The 16,940-nt window shown below is 51.6% G+C and overlaps 1 protein-coding gene across 3 annotated transcripts in view; it reads left to right on the forward strand.

The window, feature by feature from the left end:
- CPNE5 (copine 5) overlaps positions 1-16,940 on the forward strand; it is a 104,953-nt gene that overhangs the window by 10,317 nt on the left and 77,696 nt on the right. For all 3 annotated transcript variants that reach the window (XM_070456528.1, XM_070456529.1, XM_070456530.1), the window contains exons 2-3: positions 5,468-5,508; positions 7,272-7,318. In XM_070456528.1, the coding sequence (XP_070312629.1) occupies positions 5,468-5,508; positions 7,272-7,318 (88 nt within the window). The remainder of the gene's footprint in view (positions 1-5,467; positions 5,509-7,271; positions 7,319-16,940) is intronic.

Raw genomic sequence — 16,940 nt, forward strand, 5'->3', positions numbered from 1 at the left:
GGATGTGTCCATACAGATCAATATGCCACATTTTGCTAATAGTTTAAAGGGATTCATGGACCTCAATTAGGGATCTACAGTCAAGAAAAGCTGAGATACATCCTCTTGGAGTGTTTCCTTCTATTCTGTATCAAGAGTTATTGCTAGTAAATCCATGGAGCATGTATGGGCTTTGTTTGCATGCATGCTCAGTCGCTCAGTTGTGTCTGACTCTTTGTGACCCTATGGACTGTAGCCTGCCAGGCTCCTCTGTCCATGGGGATTCTCCAAGCAAGAATACTGGAGTGGGTTACCATTTCCTCCTCCAGTAGAGCTTCCTGATCCAGGGATCAAACCTACATCTCCTGGGTCTCTTGCATTGGCAGGCCGATTCTTTATCACTGAGACACCTGGGAAGCCCGTAGTAGACTTTGTTTAAAGACTGAAGATGTGATAATCAGTTCACCCAGCAATTTAGCTCAGAGGAAATGTGACCAGCCGCTCAGACTGGGGCTCCCTGAGGCAGGGCTGTGTCTCCCCTCAGACTGGGGCTCCCTGAGGTGGGGCCGTGTCTCCCCTCAGACTGGGGCTCCCTGAGGGCTGGTCTGTGTCTCCCCTCAGACTGGGGCTCCCTGAGGGAGGGCCGTGTCTCCCCTCAGACTGGGGCTCCCTGAGGGCTGGTCTGTGTCTCCCCTCAGACTGGGGCTCCCTGAGGCAGGGCTGTGTCTCCCCTCAGACTAGGGCTCCCTGAGGGAGGGCTGTGTCTCCCTCAGACTGGGGCTCCCTGAGGATCTGGCTCTGTATCCTCTCAGATCTGATCTGCCTGAGGCTGTGCTTCCTCTCAAATTCAGGCTGGTTGGGGCAAGACTGTTTCCCCTCCAATGGGGCTTCCTGAGGGCAGGGCTGTGTCCCCCTCTCAGATTGCATTGCTGTTTTTCCTCAGACTGAGACTCCCTGTGTCTCTTCCTCTTTCTGACTAGAGAGCCTCAGCTTCTGTTCTGACTCTTTTAAGCCCCTCCTCGGGAAGGTGTCCCCCTCAGGCTCTATCCTTTAGTACTTGGCGGGAATTCTCATTTTGGCCTTTCCAGTGTTTTCTGTCTTTGCTGGGGTCTTCTCCCCTCACTGCCCAGTGCATGGCCATTCTTCCTGCAACTGTTTCAGAAATTATTCTGAGGGGAGAGCAGTGAGGAAAAGAGCGTTGGCCTCGGCTCCCTGACCTTGATTTAAGGAACAAAAGAAGCCAAGCTTTAGGTTGCAGCTTGGACAGCTGAAGTATTTTATGCTTTGGGGGAAAAAACACAGATTTTGCCTGTTGGAAAGCAAATCTCTGTGAGTTCTCCAATGACTGGAAAAAAGCACTTGTGGTCTGGTGTCTTTATGTTCTTGCAGTTTGAAGCCTGCTTCATGGTAGAAGATCTGGTTTTTTTACCCCATGGCTTCTTGCTTCCCCTGCGCCTGTGCGCAAGTCAGTCACCGTGTCTGAGCCTTGGGCTCTCAGTGCATCAGCCCCTTGGGAAACCGGGAGTGTATGTGATGGGATGGGCTTCCTTGGACCTCTGAGTGTAGAAGTGTTGCCCCTCCTGCCCCTCCTTCGTCATCACGTGAACCTGAGCGCGCACCAGGACAGTGACCGCTGTGCTCAGCACCAGGCCGACGATGACTCAACTGTCTGATGAGCCTCACCGTGTCCCAGGGCTTCACAGCGGTTCTAAAGGCGGAGCTATTTATAACTCCATTTTACAGATGGGGAAACAGAGGCACAAGGAAGGCAAGTGACTTGTTCAGAGGGGGGATGTGAACCCAGCTCGTGTGACTGCAGCCCACACACTTAACCCTCAGGCTCTGCAGCTACGTGGAAGTACAAGGGCCGGCCCTGAGCGTGACCCTGTGGGGAGACAAGAGCCTCGCTCACCCGTCTGGCCATTCCTTTTGGTTTTCCTTCACCCACCCGACTTGCCAGGGCCCTACTCTGGGTGCAGTGCTGGGTTGGCCTGGAGCAGAGCTGGGGTCCCTGCCCATGTGAGAGACAGTGTGTGTGTGTGCCAAGTGGCTTCAGTCGTGTCCAACTCTCAGCGACCCTTCGGAGCGTGGGAGACAGAGGCACCCTGATTTTGCAGTCCAGGGTGTGCAGAGTATGGTCATGGGTCCTACAAGCCAGAGAGTGGCACAGTACAGGCCAGAGAAAGTTCCGAGGAAATAGTTGTCAGTCAGTGTCTGTCCACGGAAGGCAGAGTTTAGAACGAATAGGAATGCTTCTGGAAGGAGGGTGAGGATAATCTCAACAGAACAGAGGGAAGCAGGTGTGCATTACCCTCAGGACCATGGCCAGGATGACCTTGAGTCTCAGTGAGCCACCGAAGCTAGGTGGCTGGCTTCTATTTCTTAGTCCAACCGGGTGCACTCACCAGGAGAATCCCCATCACCCAGGCAGGCCCCATCTGCTTCTCTTGGAAGATAAAACTCCATATCTGTGTCTCTTTCTCTCACTTTCTCTTTCTTTCATGTGCGCGCGCGCACACACACACACACACACGCCCATATCTAGGCTGGAATCCAGAGTTTCACTCTCTCTCTCACCTAGACATGACTGAACCTGAGTTCCAGAACTAAACTTGAAGGATACCTAGAAGTCAGCTGCCTTCTCTCTGAGTCTCACATTCCTGATTTATAAAGGAATTAGAAAAGGTGACCTCTGAGGTCCCTTCTAGCTTGGACATTCTAGGACTTTATGTAATTACAGAACTTCATTATATAATTCAAAGATAAACCTCTGCACTTGCTTGAGAAGAAGAGTCCCCCTACTCCCCCACCCCTCAACCTTCTTTATGACTTTCCGGCTTCTCACCATGCCTCAGTTCCACCGCTGCAGAGTCATCTTTGGACTTTAGGCATTTTGTATAATTCCAGACCAATGCTCCTGCTCTGAATCTAGCACATGGAGAAGGGTAGTGTCCCCCTGGGAAGAGACCAGCCCACCTCAGTGTGTGGATGAGCACTATGTATACAGGTGGTGTCTTACCTGTGGCTTCTGCTGCCTGCTTTTCAGAGCCACCTGTATGTGTCGTTTCAGCTGATGCTCACTGCAGACGGCTGGGAGGTTTATCAGATGGTTTCCAAGGTGACCGCTGCTGGGAGCAGGGCTGGTAGAGGGGCAGTGGGGGCCAATGGAGGGGTTCTGTGCCTTTGGGGTCCCGGAGGGCTAGCAGGGTAGCTACCTTTGGGGAGAGGCCCCTGAGTGAGGAGACTGGAGCAGAGGATGGAAATCTGTCGGGAACCAGAGCTGGAATGATGGGCCAGCACAGTCTGGGGCCTCCCTGGAAGCAGAGCATGCTGTGTGCTGTCACCAGGAGGCTGCTGTGTCTGTCTGTCTGTCTGTGGGTTGGTGTTGGTGTCCCACCTCAGAGTGGGGGGTGGGGCTGGCTGTGGGTCAAGGTGTCCAGACAGGATGTCTCTGCTGATGATTTCAGTGTTGGTGACTTGGGGGAAGGTCTGCTTCTAGACCTCTCTGGCTCTACCACTGCTGGCCACGCCCTGTCCCTCCCTGGGTCTCAGTCTCCCCCTCCTCAGGGAGAAGATAATCCTGAAGGTTTATCTGTTATCTGATCACAGATAACAGATAAACTGATAACAGATAATCCAGTTCTGATACTGGGAGTTGGCTGGCAGGAAGCCACATAGCCCAGTGTCTGGTTTCTCCTCTCTGGGGAAAGGGTACAAGGGGCCTGTTGGGGGGAGTGGGGCATGGGAGTGGAGAAGGGGGATGACAAGACCCCCGGGGACATCTGAGAGGGAGGTGGGACATGGATGAGGTGGTTGGCAAGGGCAGAGCGTGACTCTAGGGCAATGTAGGAAGGAGTCAATAGCACCAACATGTGGGTGGCAGCGGGGGTGGGGGGCAGCTCACAGGACGCCCCTTCAACAATGAAACCCTTGCTGGAGTCAACAAGCATCTTCAAGGAGCAGGTCTCCTGGCGGGCCCCTCTGGGGGGCTGTGTGGGACACAGAGCGATCCCCGGGGCGTGGCGGGGAGTGAGGAAACTGGGCATTGATGCCCCAATTCCTGCCCATCATTGGCTGAAGGCTGCCCCGGGGAGTGTCAACTCCCTGGTTATTTGCAACCCTGTCCACCTGGGAGAGACCTTGGAAGAGAAGCAGGAGGAAACTGGATGTGGATGGGGACTCTGAGGGTTGAGGAGGGCGGGAAGGCCGAGCATCAGCAACCTTCAAAGCTGGTACTCTCTGTTGCACAGATGAGGAAACCGGCCCAAAGAGGTGGAGTCACTTCCCAGCCAGAGACCAAGTTTCCGTCGGGCCATGTTGTTCCCTGCGCAAGGACAGCAGCAGGTCACTGTGCAGTGAGGGATACGGACGTGCAGGCTTGCCCAGTTGCCCCTGTTAGATGAGATCCTGCCGCCCTGGCACTGACCTTGCAGGACCCTGAGAGGACTGGGAGCTAATATTTACCCAGCACTGAGCACAGTGCCTGGGGCTCAGTGAGTGGGAGCTGTGATGGCACAGAGGCAGGGTGGGAGGGGGATCCACACCTGTCTCTCTGCCCCCAAACACTGTGTCCTTTTTTTTTTTTTCATTTATTTTTATTAGTTGGAGGCTAATTACTTTATAATATTATAGTGGCTTTTGCTATACATTGACATGAATCAGCCATGGATTTACATGTGTTCCCCATCCTGAACCCCCCTCCCGCCTCCCTCCCCATCCCATCCCTCTGGGTCATCCGAGTGTACCAGCCCTGAGCACTTGTCTCATGCATCCAACCTGGACTGGCGGTCTGTTTCACACTTGATAATATACATGTTTCGATGCTATGTCATCTTTTTTTGTTGTTGACCATGCCACGTTGCTGGAAGGAGCCTCGTTCCCCAGCCAGGGACTGAACCCTGGCAATGAGAGCACCATGGAATTCCCTGTTGTGTCCATCATCTTACTGCATGACTTCAAGTCTGATTGTTAGGGCCATGTAAGGACCCTGTTCAAATGAGTCTGCATCTCCTGGGAGGTGTCATTAATCCTTAGGCACAGGGGAGATGATTGAGTCAACTGGCTCTAAGTAGAGCCTGGGACAATGGAACAGTGAATGGAGAAGTTTTGATGGCTTGATCTCATTTTATTTTTTCAGAGACAGAGAAGTGGTAAAAGGAGAATTTCTAGAACAGAATTTTTAGAACATTGGGCAAATTGGGATTTGGCCCAAGAGCAAGGTGCTGTGCAAGCTAGGGTACCAGGGTCCACAGGAGTGCGTGGGGGTGGGGGTGAGAGGTAGGGAGCATCAGGCACCCTACAAAGGCTGAGCTGAGCAACCTCGTGGGCCCACCCAGCTCTAATGAGCCCTACTAAACCATGCAGGGGCAGCCTCCTGCTTCCTGTTTGCCTGAAGCCAAGCCCGAGGCTGCCTCTGGGTCTCAGTAACAGCCTGAATCCCCTGAGATCCTGGGGCTGTGCTAACTCCTGCTCTCTCCCCCTCTTTCAGGAACCTTTTGGACAAAGACATGTTCTCCAAGTCTGACCCACGTAAGTCCTGCTCTGACAGTAGTAACAGTAGCAACAATAACAACTGCATTATGTTTGGTTTATTTTGTTCTTTTCCATGATATTTTATTATAAGATAGTGAATATACTTCCCTGTGCCCTACAGTAAGACCTTGTTATTCATCTCTTTTATTTATAGTAGTAATCCCAAAGTCCTGATTTATCCCTCCCCTGATTTACCTTTCCCCTTTGGTAACCATAAATTTGTTTTCTGTGTCTGTAAGTCTATTTCTGTTTTGTAAATAAATTCATTTGTATAATTTTTTAGATTCCACGTATAAATATTATCATATGATATATGTCTTTCTCTGTTTGGCTTACTTCAGTCAGTAGGACCATCTCTGTGTTGCTGCAGATGGCAAAATTTCATTCTTTTTAATGGCTGAGTCATAGACCATTGAATATATGTACCACATCTTCTGTACCCATTCCCCTGTCCATGAACATTTAGGTTGTATCCATGTCTTGGCTATTGTAAATAGTGCTATAGTACATGTACTGGGGAGCATGTACCTTTTCAAATTAGAGTAATTTCTCCAGATATATTCCCAGGAGTGGGATTGCAGGATCTTACATCAACTCTGTTTTCAGTTTTTTAAGAAACCTCCATACTGTTTTCCATGGTGGCTGCACCAATTTACATTCCTACCAACAGTGTGGGAAGGTTCCCTTGTCTCCACAACTCCAGCACTTGGTACTTGTAGACTTCTTTGTGATGTCCATTCTGACTGGTGTGAGGTGACACCTCACTGTAGTTTTGATTTGCATTTCTCTGATAATAAGCAATGTTGAGCGTCCTTCCTATTGGCCATCTGTATGTCTTCTGTGGAGAAATGTCTATCTAGACCTTCTGCTCAGTTTTTGATTGGGTTGCTTGTTTGTTTTGTTATTGAACTGCATGAGCTGTCTGTATATTTTGGAAATTAAGCCCTGTTGGGTCACATTGTTTGCAAGTATTTTCTCCCAGTCCATAGGTTGCCTTTCTGTTTTGTTTATGGTTTCCTTTGTGAACAATGGCATTAAGACTACTACAGTGGCCGACAAGGGAGCCAGTACTGAGTGCTTACTCTCTACGAGGCACTTTTCCCGTACATCAAGGCTGTCTGATGTTTCATCTACACTGTCTACAGAAAGAGAATTGATGGGGCGGGAGGGTGTGAAGCCTCAACACAACCAAGCGGGTGGGGAGGACTCAGGGTGTTTGGGGCCAGAAAGTCTCAGTCCCAGGGAAACCTGTGCATTTAAGAGCCCCAAGTGTCTGTGGCCTAGGGGCATGAGCACTGGTTTTGGAGCCCAGGGTTCTAGCTCTAAGCAATGCTGCTCAAGTATATGACCTCAGACAGGTCATTGGCCTCCTCTGATCCTCAGTTTCCCCATCAGAAAAGTGGGGCTGATGGTAACAATAGGCCTCATGAGGTGACCTTGGGCTCTAAAGGGACAGACAAGTCTCAGATGCTCCCTCCTGCCACATCTCTGCCGCTCAGTCCTCCTTCAGGCCCACCTGTCCACCTGCCTCACACTTCACACTTGCTCTGGCCTCGACTCGAGTGGCCCTGACCCTCCTCCCAGACTCCTATATTCTAGGCCCTCTACTCCAAGCTGACCTCATCCCCAGCCAGACCCAACAAGGCTAACCAAGACGGAGTGTCCTGAGATGCTTGACCCCCCAGAGCCCTCCCTGCCTGGGGCGCACATCTTCCTCTTGGCCTGGAGCGTTAACCCTCTTTTCTCTGCTCTCCTCACAGTCTGCGTCATGTATACTCAAGGGATGGAGAACAAGCAGTGGCGGGAGGTAGGTACAGCCCCTCTCCCACCCTGGAAACGCCAGCCTGTCCCTGATGGTCTGTCTGTCTGTTCATCTAACTCTGGAGTCCTCCCACCTGATGTTGATTACCAACTCCAGCGTCTCAGCTCCCGAGGATAGTAAGGCATGCAGAGTCTTATCCCTGCTGATGCAAGCAGAGACTGAAAGGGGTGAGAAAGTTCCAGTCCTCAGGGAGCCCCGGTCTGAGCAGGGAGACAGGGAGTCCTGGCCCACCAGGGTCGTGGCCTGAGGCGTGAGTACAGTATCTAGCACCATGTCACCGTCACAGCGGCTTTCCTGTGGTTTTTTGACTAATGTGATTGAGCGTGGCTCTAATTAGGTGACTCCCCTCTGCTTTGAATCAACTCCCAACTCCTTAGTCTGGCTTCCAAGCTCTGCCATAACTCAGGATGACCACGTTTCCAGCCTTGTTTCAATTCCATTGTCCCACCAGAGTCCATATGTCTTCTGCCCCTGGTGACAGGGGGTCTAAGGAGAGGGCAGACTTGAAGGGCTTACTGTCAAGAATCACAGAGACTTTTAGTGGGTGGGTGCTAGATACCTTTAGTCTACTCCTCACCCAAAAGCCAGAGGAATCCTATTAAAACCCAAGACAAACCCTGTCCCTCCTTCAGTCGGAGCCCTCCAGCAGCTCTTGCAAAACCGCAATCCCTGTGGTGGCCCACCAAGCCCCGTGGGGTCTGACTTCCTTCAGCTGTCTGACCCATCCCCTGCTGCCCATCCCCTCCATCACTCCACTCCAGCCCCGCCTGCCTCCTCCTGCCTCAGGGTCTTTGCACTTGCCGTTCCTTCTCTCGGGATGCTCTTTTCCCAGATGTTCCTGTGGCCCCTTCACAATTCCCTCAAATCTTGACTCAGACATCACCCCATCAAGGCCTTCCCTTGGCTACCCACTCTAACATTTCAACCTCTCTAGCACATATGCCCTTTCCTGCTTAATTTTGCCTCCCTGCCACTTTCCTCCCCGCCCAACACCCCACAGCATGTGTGATCTCAGTTCTCCGAACAGGGATCAAACCCACACCTCCTGCATTGGAAGCTCAGGGTCTTAACTTCTGGACCCCCAGGGAAGTCCTGCCTCCCAATCATTTTTCACTCTAAACCATAAAACCAGTGAAAGTGAAGTCACTCAGTCATGTCCAACTCTTTGTGACCCCATCATGGACTGCAGCCTACCAGGCTCCTCTGTCCATGGGATTCCTTCTCCAGGAGATCTTCCCGACCCAGGGATCAAACCCGGGTCTCCTGCATTGTAGGCAGATACTTTACCATCTGAGCCACCACTAGTAGGTGTTAACAAATGGTTGTTGGATGAGTGACTGGATTAGGAAAAAGAGGCGGGTGACAGAGGCCAGCAAGGATGTGGCAGCTTTTGTCCCATTCCTAACTCTGCTTCCTTCTTCCCTTGCACCTTCCATGCCAGCTGGTTTTCAAGTGCAGAGAATAAAAGGGGGAACGGGGTCAAGGGAAGGGTCCTGGTAGCCCCTGGCTCCTGTCTGAACAAAGAAGGGGCAGACCTCCTTACTCTTGGAGAAGAGGATCTGGCCAAACAAGGATGATGTGAAAGTCTGGGAGGTGAAGAATGTTTTCTGCCATGGTTGAGGAGGTGGGGGTGAATTTATCTGGAGGTAGTTTTCCGTGGTCTTTGCATTGTGCACCCTGAGCTCGCTCCTGGTGATCAGAAGAGGATCCAGGATGGCGTGAGATGGAGTTTGACCTTGGCAGCTCCACCTGTGCCCTTCACGCGACAGGGAGGGAGGAGGCCCGGGGCTCTGAATAGAGACTCCACTTGGAGTCTCCACTGAGAGAGGCAGGCGCTCTATCTAACGGGACAGAGGCAGCTTCAAAGAGCAGAGGGACACAGGTCTAGCCCCCGGGGCCTGCCAAGAGGGGAGGAAGGGAATGGTGCATGAGAAGAAAAAGTCAAAAAGCCAAGAGCCCGCAGGGGTAGGAGGTCCCTGGTGACTTGGTGAGAATGAGGGACTGCCAGGCCCGTAAAACTTCAGTAATTCAGACTCTTAGTCATGAACCTTTGGTGGAAGTCCTGAACTTTGGAGGAAGTCATGAACTGCTTCCTCGTTGGTGGACTGGCCAGAACATCACCTGTCCTCCTCCCTGCTACTCCCTCCTTCAGATTTGGCAGAAGCAAGTGGCCGAAGCGGGTAAATTTTATCCATAAAATGTATGGGCAATATTTCCCCAGGGACTGGGCTATTGTTGACTTTTTCGCCCTCTCCAAGACTCTAAACCAGTTTGCAGGGGAAATGTTTAGCCTAAATGAACTCATTACTTTTGAGGCCTTTTGGCAGAGCTTCACAGAGAGCAGGAGTGTCCTAACATCTCGGTGATTCATTCAAGTCCGGAAGGGCCTCTTCAGAAGGGCGCTGCTCCATGAACCCTTAATGAGGCTTGTCTCATTTGGGTCAGGGTCCCCAGTTGTCCACGTTGCATTTTTTTTAATTTTTGGCCATGCCTGGGGCATGCAGGATAGTAATTCCCCAGCCAGGGACTGAGCCCGTGCACTGGAAGCATGGAGTCTTAACCATTGGACCGACAGGATTGAACCGATAGGGAAGTGCCCACATTGCATCTTGTTATCACACACACCACAGGGTGAAACGGAGGAAAGGAGACAGGCCTTGGAGTCAGATACACCTGTGCATTCACTCCTGGCTCCAGCCCTTTCTGGAACAAATTTCTTAGCCTCTGTTTCCACACATGGAGATAATACAGGGATAACACCGAGCTCACAGGCCTGTGATGAGGGGAGGGCAAAGTGGATATAACGCGCCTGCTCTGTAGTCTTCATTCGGTAAATATTATTCTACAGCATCGGCCAGATTGTTGGGCCTTACTGGTCCCTCTTCAGTCAATATTTACAATAGGAAGCATCCATGAGGTGCTGAGGGAAAGAGGGAGACAGGCCAAAAGAAGAGTTTCACCGAAAACACAGATGGAACAGGGAGTTTTCAGCCTGGAAGGGGAGATCCCCGTGCGAGAATAATGTGGAAGGAGGATGTGATGCGAGGTATTGATGAGAACAGAACGGGAGCTCAGAGGAGAGAATGTTACAGCCAGGCTGTCATTCGGGTTTTTGATGGAATTGGAACCTAAACACCAGTCACCTATCTAAGGGGTGCTTGACGGGGAGCAGAGGAGACTGTGGGTTGGAAGGAACTTTGGGACTCAGCGGGTTCACCCTCCTTGTCCTGTAACGGAGGGGGACTGGCCTCGGCTGTTGGAATCGGGATGCTCGACCCCAGTGCAGCGGGAGCGTCCACTTGGGGGAGCTGAGTCAAGCTGGGTTTCAGTGAAGCCGGGAGACATGGTGCTTGCAAGGGCCCAACAACAAAGGTGGAGGCTTGGAGGGGATGGGAGGAAGCAGGCCAGTCTCGGTCTTGGGTAGTTGAGACATATGATAAAAAGCTATTTATAAAGGAGTGTGCGGGGCTCAAGGAAACCAAGGAGGGCTGGTGAATCGCAGAGGCTGGCAACAGTGGGACCTCTCCAGGCCTGAGGTGGTAAGGGGAGGGTGGGGGTGGCTCCTGGAACCCCAGGGGAGCTTCTCTGCAGGGGCCGGGCCCTCAGTGGAGGTGCGAGGTCAGCCCGGCCACACTCGCTCTCCCCACCCTCTGCGCTCCTGCCTTCACCTCCCTTTGGTGGAACCTCCTGGGAGACTTGGGGCTGCTGATCCAGTCCAGATAGGTTGGCCTCCCAGGCACAGAGCAGGGTGGGGAAGGGCTGGAAGTGCATCCAGAGGGACAGACTGTCCGGACAGAGCGAGCGAAGAGGGTGTTGGGGGTGAGATACAGGAAGAGACAGCTGAAGGCAGCTCATGACCCTCAGACTGAGGACTGCTGGGCTCATAGGGTCAGAATGTCAGAGAGGAGGCTGATGCTGTTTACGAGATCCATCAGCCCCATGTCCAGCCTTCAGGGGCGATGGTGGTAGAGCTCTGTTGCATGGGCTACGCTGGGACACAGGCTTCAAGCCACTTCTAGAGAAGGGACGTTCCCCTCAAACACATCAAAGGCCCGACTGCTTTGCCTGATTCTTTGTGTGACCTGCAGAGGAAAATATCGGGAATGGAGAGGTTAAAGAATAATCCAGACCCACCGCTATGGAGCAGCCCCTGCTATGGAAGACTGCTTTCCCTGGTACACACAAACCCATTCCCATGGCTCCACATTTCAGTGCCAAATGTCCCTGCCTGAGCTTGGATCTTGGCCGAGAGATACTCGTCTCATGGCTGGAGGGTGTCAAGTGCGGGCACAGCAGTTTCTCCAGGCAGGGTCCAGACCTCCCTGTTTGCATAAGGCCGCAGAAGGATGAAAGCTGCTCTCACAGCCCCTGGCTGTTGAGTTCCAGCTGATTTTAACTGTTTGGGTCATTTTAATGCCTTCTGAGAAAGCTCCATCTTCCCAGCACCTAAATCTGTCACTGCACTTTATGAAAATTGACTCAAGATGTAATTTTAGCCCAGGAAATTGAGCACTATTTGCATCAAGGCTTGCTGGGGCCTTCTGCATGTCCCAGGAGGGGCAGGATGGCCAGGCAGGAGGAGTCCCAGAAACGCTCTCACTCAGGAAGAGGGGGCTGTGTGCAGGTCCGCATTTGAAAAGTGTAGGGGTGATCCCTGCCCCTCCCTTGCCAGGTGGCTGCCCAGGTTGGGGTCCCTGGGAAAGGAGGAGATGGGTATCATGGAATCTGAGGGTGTCCCCCGATGATTGACCCGCACCACCTGCAGGGCATGCGGCCTGCACGCCCACGCGGCCCTGCCTGAGTGCTCAGTCTATTTTTGAGCAACCTCAGCCTGTTAAACATCTTAACGCCAGCTAGGAATGACAGTTCATCTCTGAATGTTCAGGATGATCTTCTTCAGAGCATCTTGACATGAGCCTCCACATAAACTTTGACTCAACCTGCTGTGTGCTGGGGGATGGATGCTGGGGACACAGAAAGGGAACCAGACACTGTCTACGGCCAGAGCTCCCTTTCAATTCAGGGAGGTAACAAAACCCCACAATAACAGCAGTAGTAACGCTAATAGCAAACACTTAGCTAACAGAGAGGGACCCTGGCATTGATCTAAGCATTTACCGTAGTAACTCATTTAATCCTCACAACAACCCCATGATAGACGTAGCTGCAGCATCATTGTTATTATTATTATTGGCCCCATTTAACAGAGGAGGAAACTGAAGCACAGAGAGATTAATGTGAAAGGAGTTTCTGAACATGACGTCAGAACTATAATAGAATTATATATAAAGGGCAAAATTCCACTCGTTCCTAATTCCATACTCGTTGTGCAAAATAAGTTGGTTTTCCTCTTCCACGTGTTCTTTCAGTGTTTGAGGACAGCTCACAGGGCCCTGTTGGTCAGCTTTGGGGCAGACTTAGAATGTGACCCTTTCTCTCAAAGTTGTTCTTTATGTCTCTTGTCCCTTTGCCAATCTGGGCACACTTTCTGGAACACATGTCTGTTTGTCAGTGTTCTTTCCAAAGTGTGTGTCCTGCCCTGTTCCCTTCTCTAGCTCAGAGCACCGTGGGTGGGCTCTCTCCTCACTGGGTCTTGGACTAGACGATCATGCATTCTGTGGGTCTGTGTCCACGGTTTACGTGTCTGTCAACATTGTCTAGAATTCCACTGGCCTCTTTGACAGATGTCTTTGACTTATTTCATATTGAGTTTTGGGGCTCTTGTATCTTTCTCACATGGGCTGCTATCCGAACAGAATTCCTCTAGCTCAGATTTGGCAAATGTGTTTTTGAATCTAGATGTGAGGTTTTACAGTTATCTCTGTTATGTGTCATTTGGCAGATCCAATCTGTTGTTATGGTCTTTGACGATCACGTTGAATTATGGTTGTGCGTTCAGCATCTTGATTCTGCCTTCTGGTCCTGCATCAGCTGCAGTCATTTGTCCATGTAAGTGATAGGGGTTGAGTGAAACGGAGTGCTGTGCCCCTCTGCTCGAGACCATTTCCCAGATTGATGTGGTCCCTGATCTGGTCATGATCAGGACATCATGAATAACAGTCAAATAGCTTGTCAGATGACACCCTGAACTTGATGTCCAAAACCCTACATTCCCATCCCAACTCTGAGATTTGCTATGTGACCTGGGTGAGGTATTTGTCTTCTCTGAGTCTCATCTTACTCATGTGTAGAATGGGGGAGATCTTCTTGGGAGGACTAAGATAATGCTTGTGAAATATCAATGGTAGAATATCAGTGCCCAGCTTGGGCACCTGGCCCTTCATAGTGGAAACGGCCACACTTGGAGACCATGGGAATCAAACCAACGTGCCCCCCCCCCAGCACCTAGAACTCACAAGTGACAGCCAACATTCTATAATATGCAAGCTTCCTGGGAAACTCAAGTCCCCACCTCAGAGGCTCTGGGACCTCACTGGCTCCAAGGGATGAGGGTTTCCTGGGGGAGGGGGCTTCCCAACCCTGTGAGTGAGGGTCCCTCATCAGGAGGGGCTCTTTGAGGGAAGGCCAGACACCGGGATGTCATCCCTGTGTCACGTGCAGAGTACTGCAGCATGGCGTACCAGCCACCAGGATGGGGACTGCTGGTGGCACAGGAGCTCCGCTCCCAGCCTCGAGGGTGCCTTTGTCCCCGGCTGGTGTTTAGCCAGGGTGTCTTTTCAGCCTGCTCCTGAAACCCTGCCTCTCTGTATGCCTCATCCCCCCTTCCAGACCTTGATCATCCTCCCTGGCTCTGGCCCCAAAGGTTACCCCCAGGTTCATCCCCAAAGTCTCCTTTTTTGCTCCTCCTGAACAGAATAGGCTTTCTTCTGGCCTCCAAAGGCTCTCTGAATCACAACTCAGGAATTCACCCATTTCCCAAGGCCCTGAGACAAGACATCAACCTCTTAGCCTGAGGTTGGAGCCTCTTCCACTTGGACGCCCCTAAAAATGGCCATAAGATAGGAGCTACCATGGATTCAGCCCTTGCTGTGTGCTCTGCTCGCTCATCCCTAACGCTGCAGCCACCGAGAGACATGGTTGGCCCAGATCACAGAGAGGAACTGAGGCGGGGCAAGGGGAAGCAACTTGTGCGCGGCCATGCACTTCATCGGTGTTGGGCTGGGACTCAATCTGTTATGAAGCCGCATAACTTTGGTTGGCCGTCCACAGCCACCAGGCCTTTGGGGGAGATACCTGTCCCCACGGTCAGGGCTGGGTCAGACACATCTCTGTTTCTGCTCAGCCTTGACGCTGGGCCTATGTAACCATGAAATCAGGACCCAGGCTGATTTCTCCATGGGCACCGTGTGTTAGATTGAACCATGCATGCATGCTAGGTCACTTCAGTCATGTCCAACTCTCTGCTACACTATGGACTGTAGCCCGCCTCTCTGTGCAAGGAATTTCCCAAGCAAGAATACTGGAGTTGGTTGCCACGTCCTCCTCCCGGGGATCTTCCTGATCCAGGGATCCAACCTGCGACTCTTAACGTCTCCTGCATTGTCAGGTGAGTTCTTTTACCACGCGCCACCTGGGAAGCCCAGATTGAATCATTCGGATTTGCAATTTGAAAATATTGGCAGCTTCACATGGTCTGACAGTTAAGGTTAGGCTCTAACCTAATATTAGCACACACCTAGTCACACACCTGTCCTTACAAGCTCAGAGAAGTCCCAGGGCCTGCCTCTTCTAACCTGAGAGGCTTCTCGAGGCAGGCCGAGGGGATGCTCCAGGGTTGGTGATGATCAGGCCATGGCAGCCTCCATCTGAGGGAGAACCTAGGGTATCCCGGACCCACTTCCAAGGCATAAGATCACACTGGTCTCTGTCGAGTTTTGCTCCCTGCTCGTTCAAGCACTTAAATGCTTGTACAGACCTTCTGACCATCCAGTTGTCTCTCTACACCTTCCCGTTGGCTGTGAAAAATCATTGCTAACACCCCTCTGTAAATATGGCTCTCCAGTGCCCAGGAGATAGTGTATTAAAGGTGAAACCTCCTAATAAGGGTCTTTCCAATGTAACTCTCACTTGTAAGATGGATGAAACTCATTAAAAAATAATTTAAAATCATGTGATATAGACAATAGAAAAAACCCTATGCTGTATGACTCCAAGCTTTTCCCTCCTACCTCAGGGCCTGGTACACACTTTCTTAGGGAAGAAACTGTCCTTTGCTCTGACCCTCTCTCTGCAGCCAGCATTCAGAGCCCCCAGTCTGGTGTACTGCCCACTGTCACTCTGTTCCTCCAGAGGTAATTTTCCACCATGCCCTTGCCTTTATCCAACTCTGATCCACCTTCAGCTCTCTCTGAGCTCCCTAGACACCCTTATCCTAGCAGCCAAGATTGCTCCCTAACAACTGATGATTTAAGCTACTCAAAGAATCAATCAAGAAGTACAGAAAGTCTGTGTAACAACAGGCCTCCTTTATTGGGTGCCTGCCGTGCACCCCGCATCTCAGACTCATCATCTCTAATCCTTGTAACAACTTTGCAGGCAGGTACAGAGTATGCCCAGGCCGTGTAGTGGGGGTAGGGTCCTGGGCAGTTCTAGGAGCCAGACAAACCTGGGGTTGTTTCAGGACCCCGATACTTAGAGCTCTGTGGACTGAACCAGACACTCATCCTCTCTGAACCTCAGATTGCTGCTGCTGCTGCTAAGTCACGTCAGTCGTGTCCGACCCTGTGTGACCCCACAGATGGCAGCCCACCAGGCTCCCATCCCTGGGACTCTCCAGGCAAGAACACTAGAGTGGGCTGCCATTTCCTTCTCCAGTGCATGAAAGTGATAAGTGAAAGTGAAGTCGCTCAGTCGTGTCCCACTCTTCGCGAGCCCATGAACTATAGCCCACCATCCTCCTCCATCCATGGGATTTCCCAGACAAGAGTACTGGAGTGGGTTGCCATTGCCTTCTCCGAACCTCAGATTACTCACATGTAAAATGGGCAACTAGCAATACTCACCTGCTTAATTGTCTAAGGATTTGAGATAACACAGGGTAAGTTGGGGGCTTCTCTGATAGCTCAGCTGGTAAAGATTCCACCTGCAGTGCCGGAGACCCCAGTTTGATTCCTGGGTCGGGAAGGTCCCCCGAAGAAGGGATAGGCTACCCCCTCCAGTATTCTTGCCTGGAGAATCCCCGTGGATAGAGGATCCTGGCGGGCTGCAGTCCCTGGGGTCACAAAGAGTGAGACATAGCTGACTAAGCCCTACATAGTACAGCATAGGGTAAGTGGAGAAGCCAAGTAGGCACTTGGTAAAAGATAGCTCTTGATCATAGATCATTGATGGGCTCTGGGTGCCGGGCAATGTACCAGGCAGAGTACGTTCTCTCAGGTGATCCTTTCTAAAGAGAGCAGTGTGGAAGCCAAGAGAAGGGAAGTCACTCACATAAGATACTGTGGTAACCTCCAGGGTGCAGAGGGTAGCAGGGAGGTCCCTACTCTCAGAGGCCTTACAGGAAGCTCTGTCCCTGGTGTGCTGGATGATTGCAGGGGAAAGGACAGAAGCAGGAAGACAGTTTGCAGTGTTGTGGAACTCCTGGACTGAGAGGGGGTGGAGAACTGACATGTCCACAGAAAGATTGAAAAGCCTCCTTTTATTGATC

The sequence above is a fragment of the Odocoileus virginianus genome, chromosome 27 (genome assembly GCF_023699985.2).
Source record: "Odocoileus virginianus isolate 20LAN1187 ecotype Illinois chromosome 27, Ovbor_1.2, whole genome shotgun sequence".
NCBI lineage: Eukaryota > Metazoa > Chordata > Mammalia > Artiodactyla > Cervidae > Odocoileus > Odocoileus virginianus.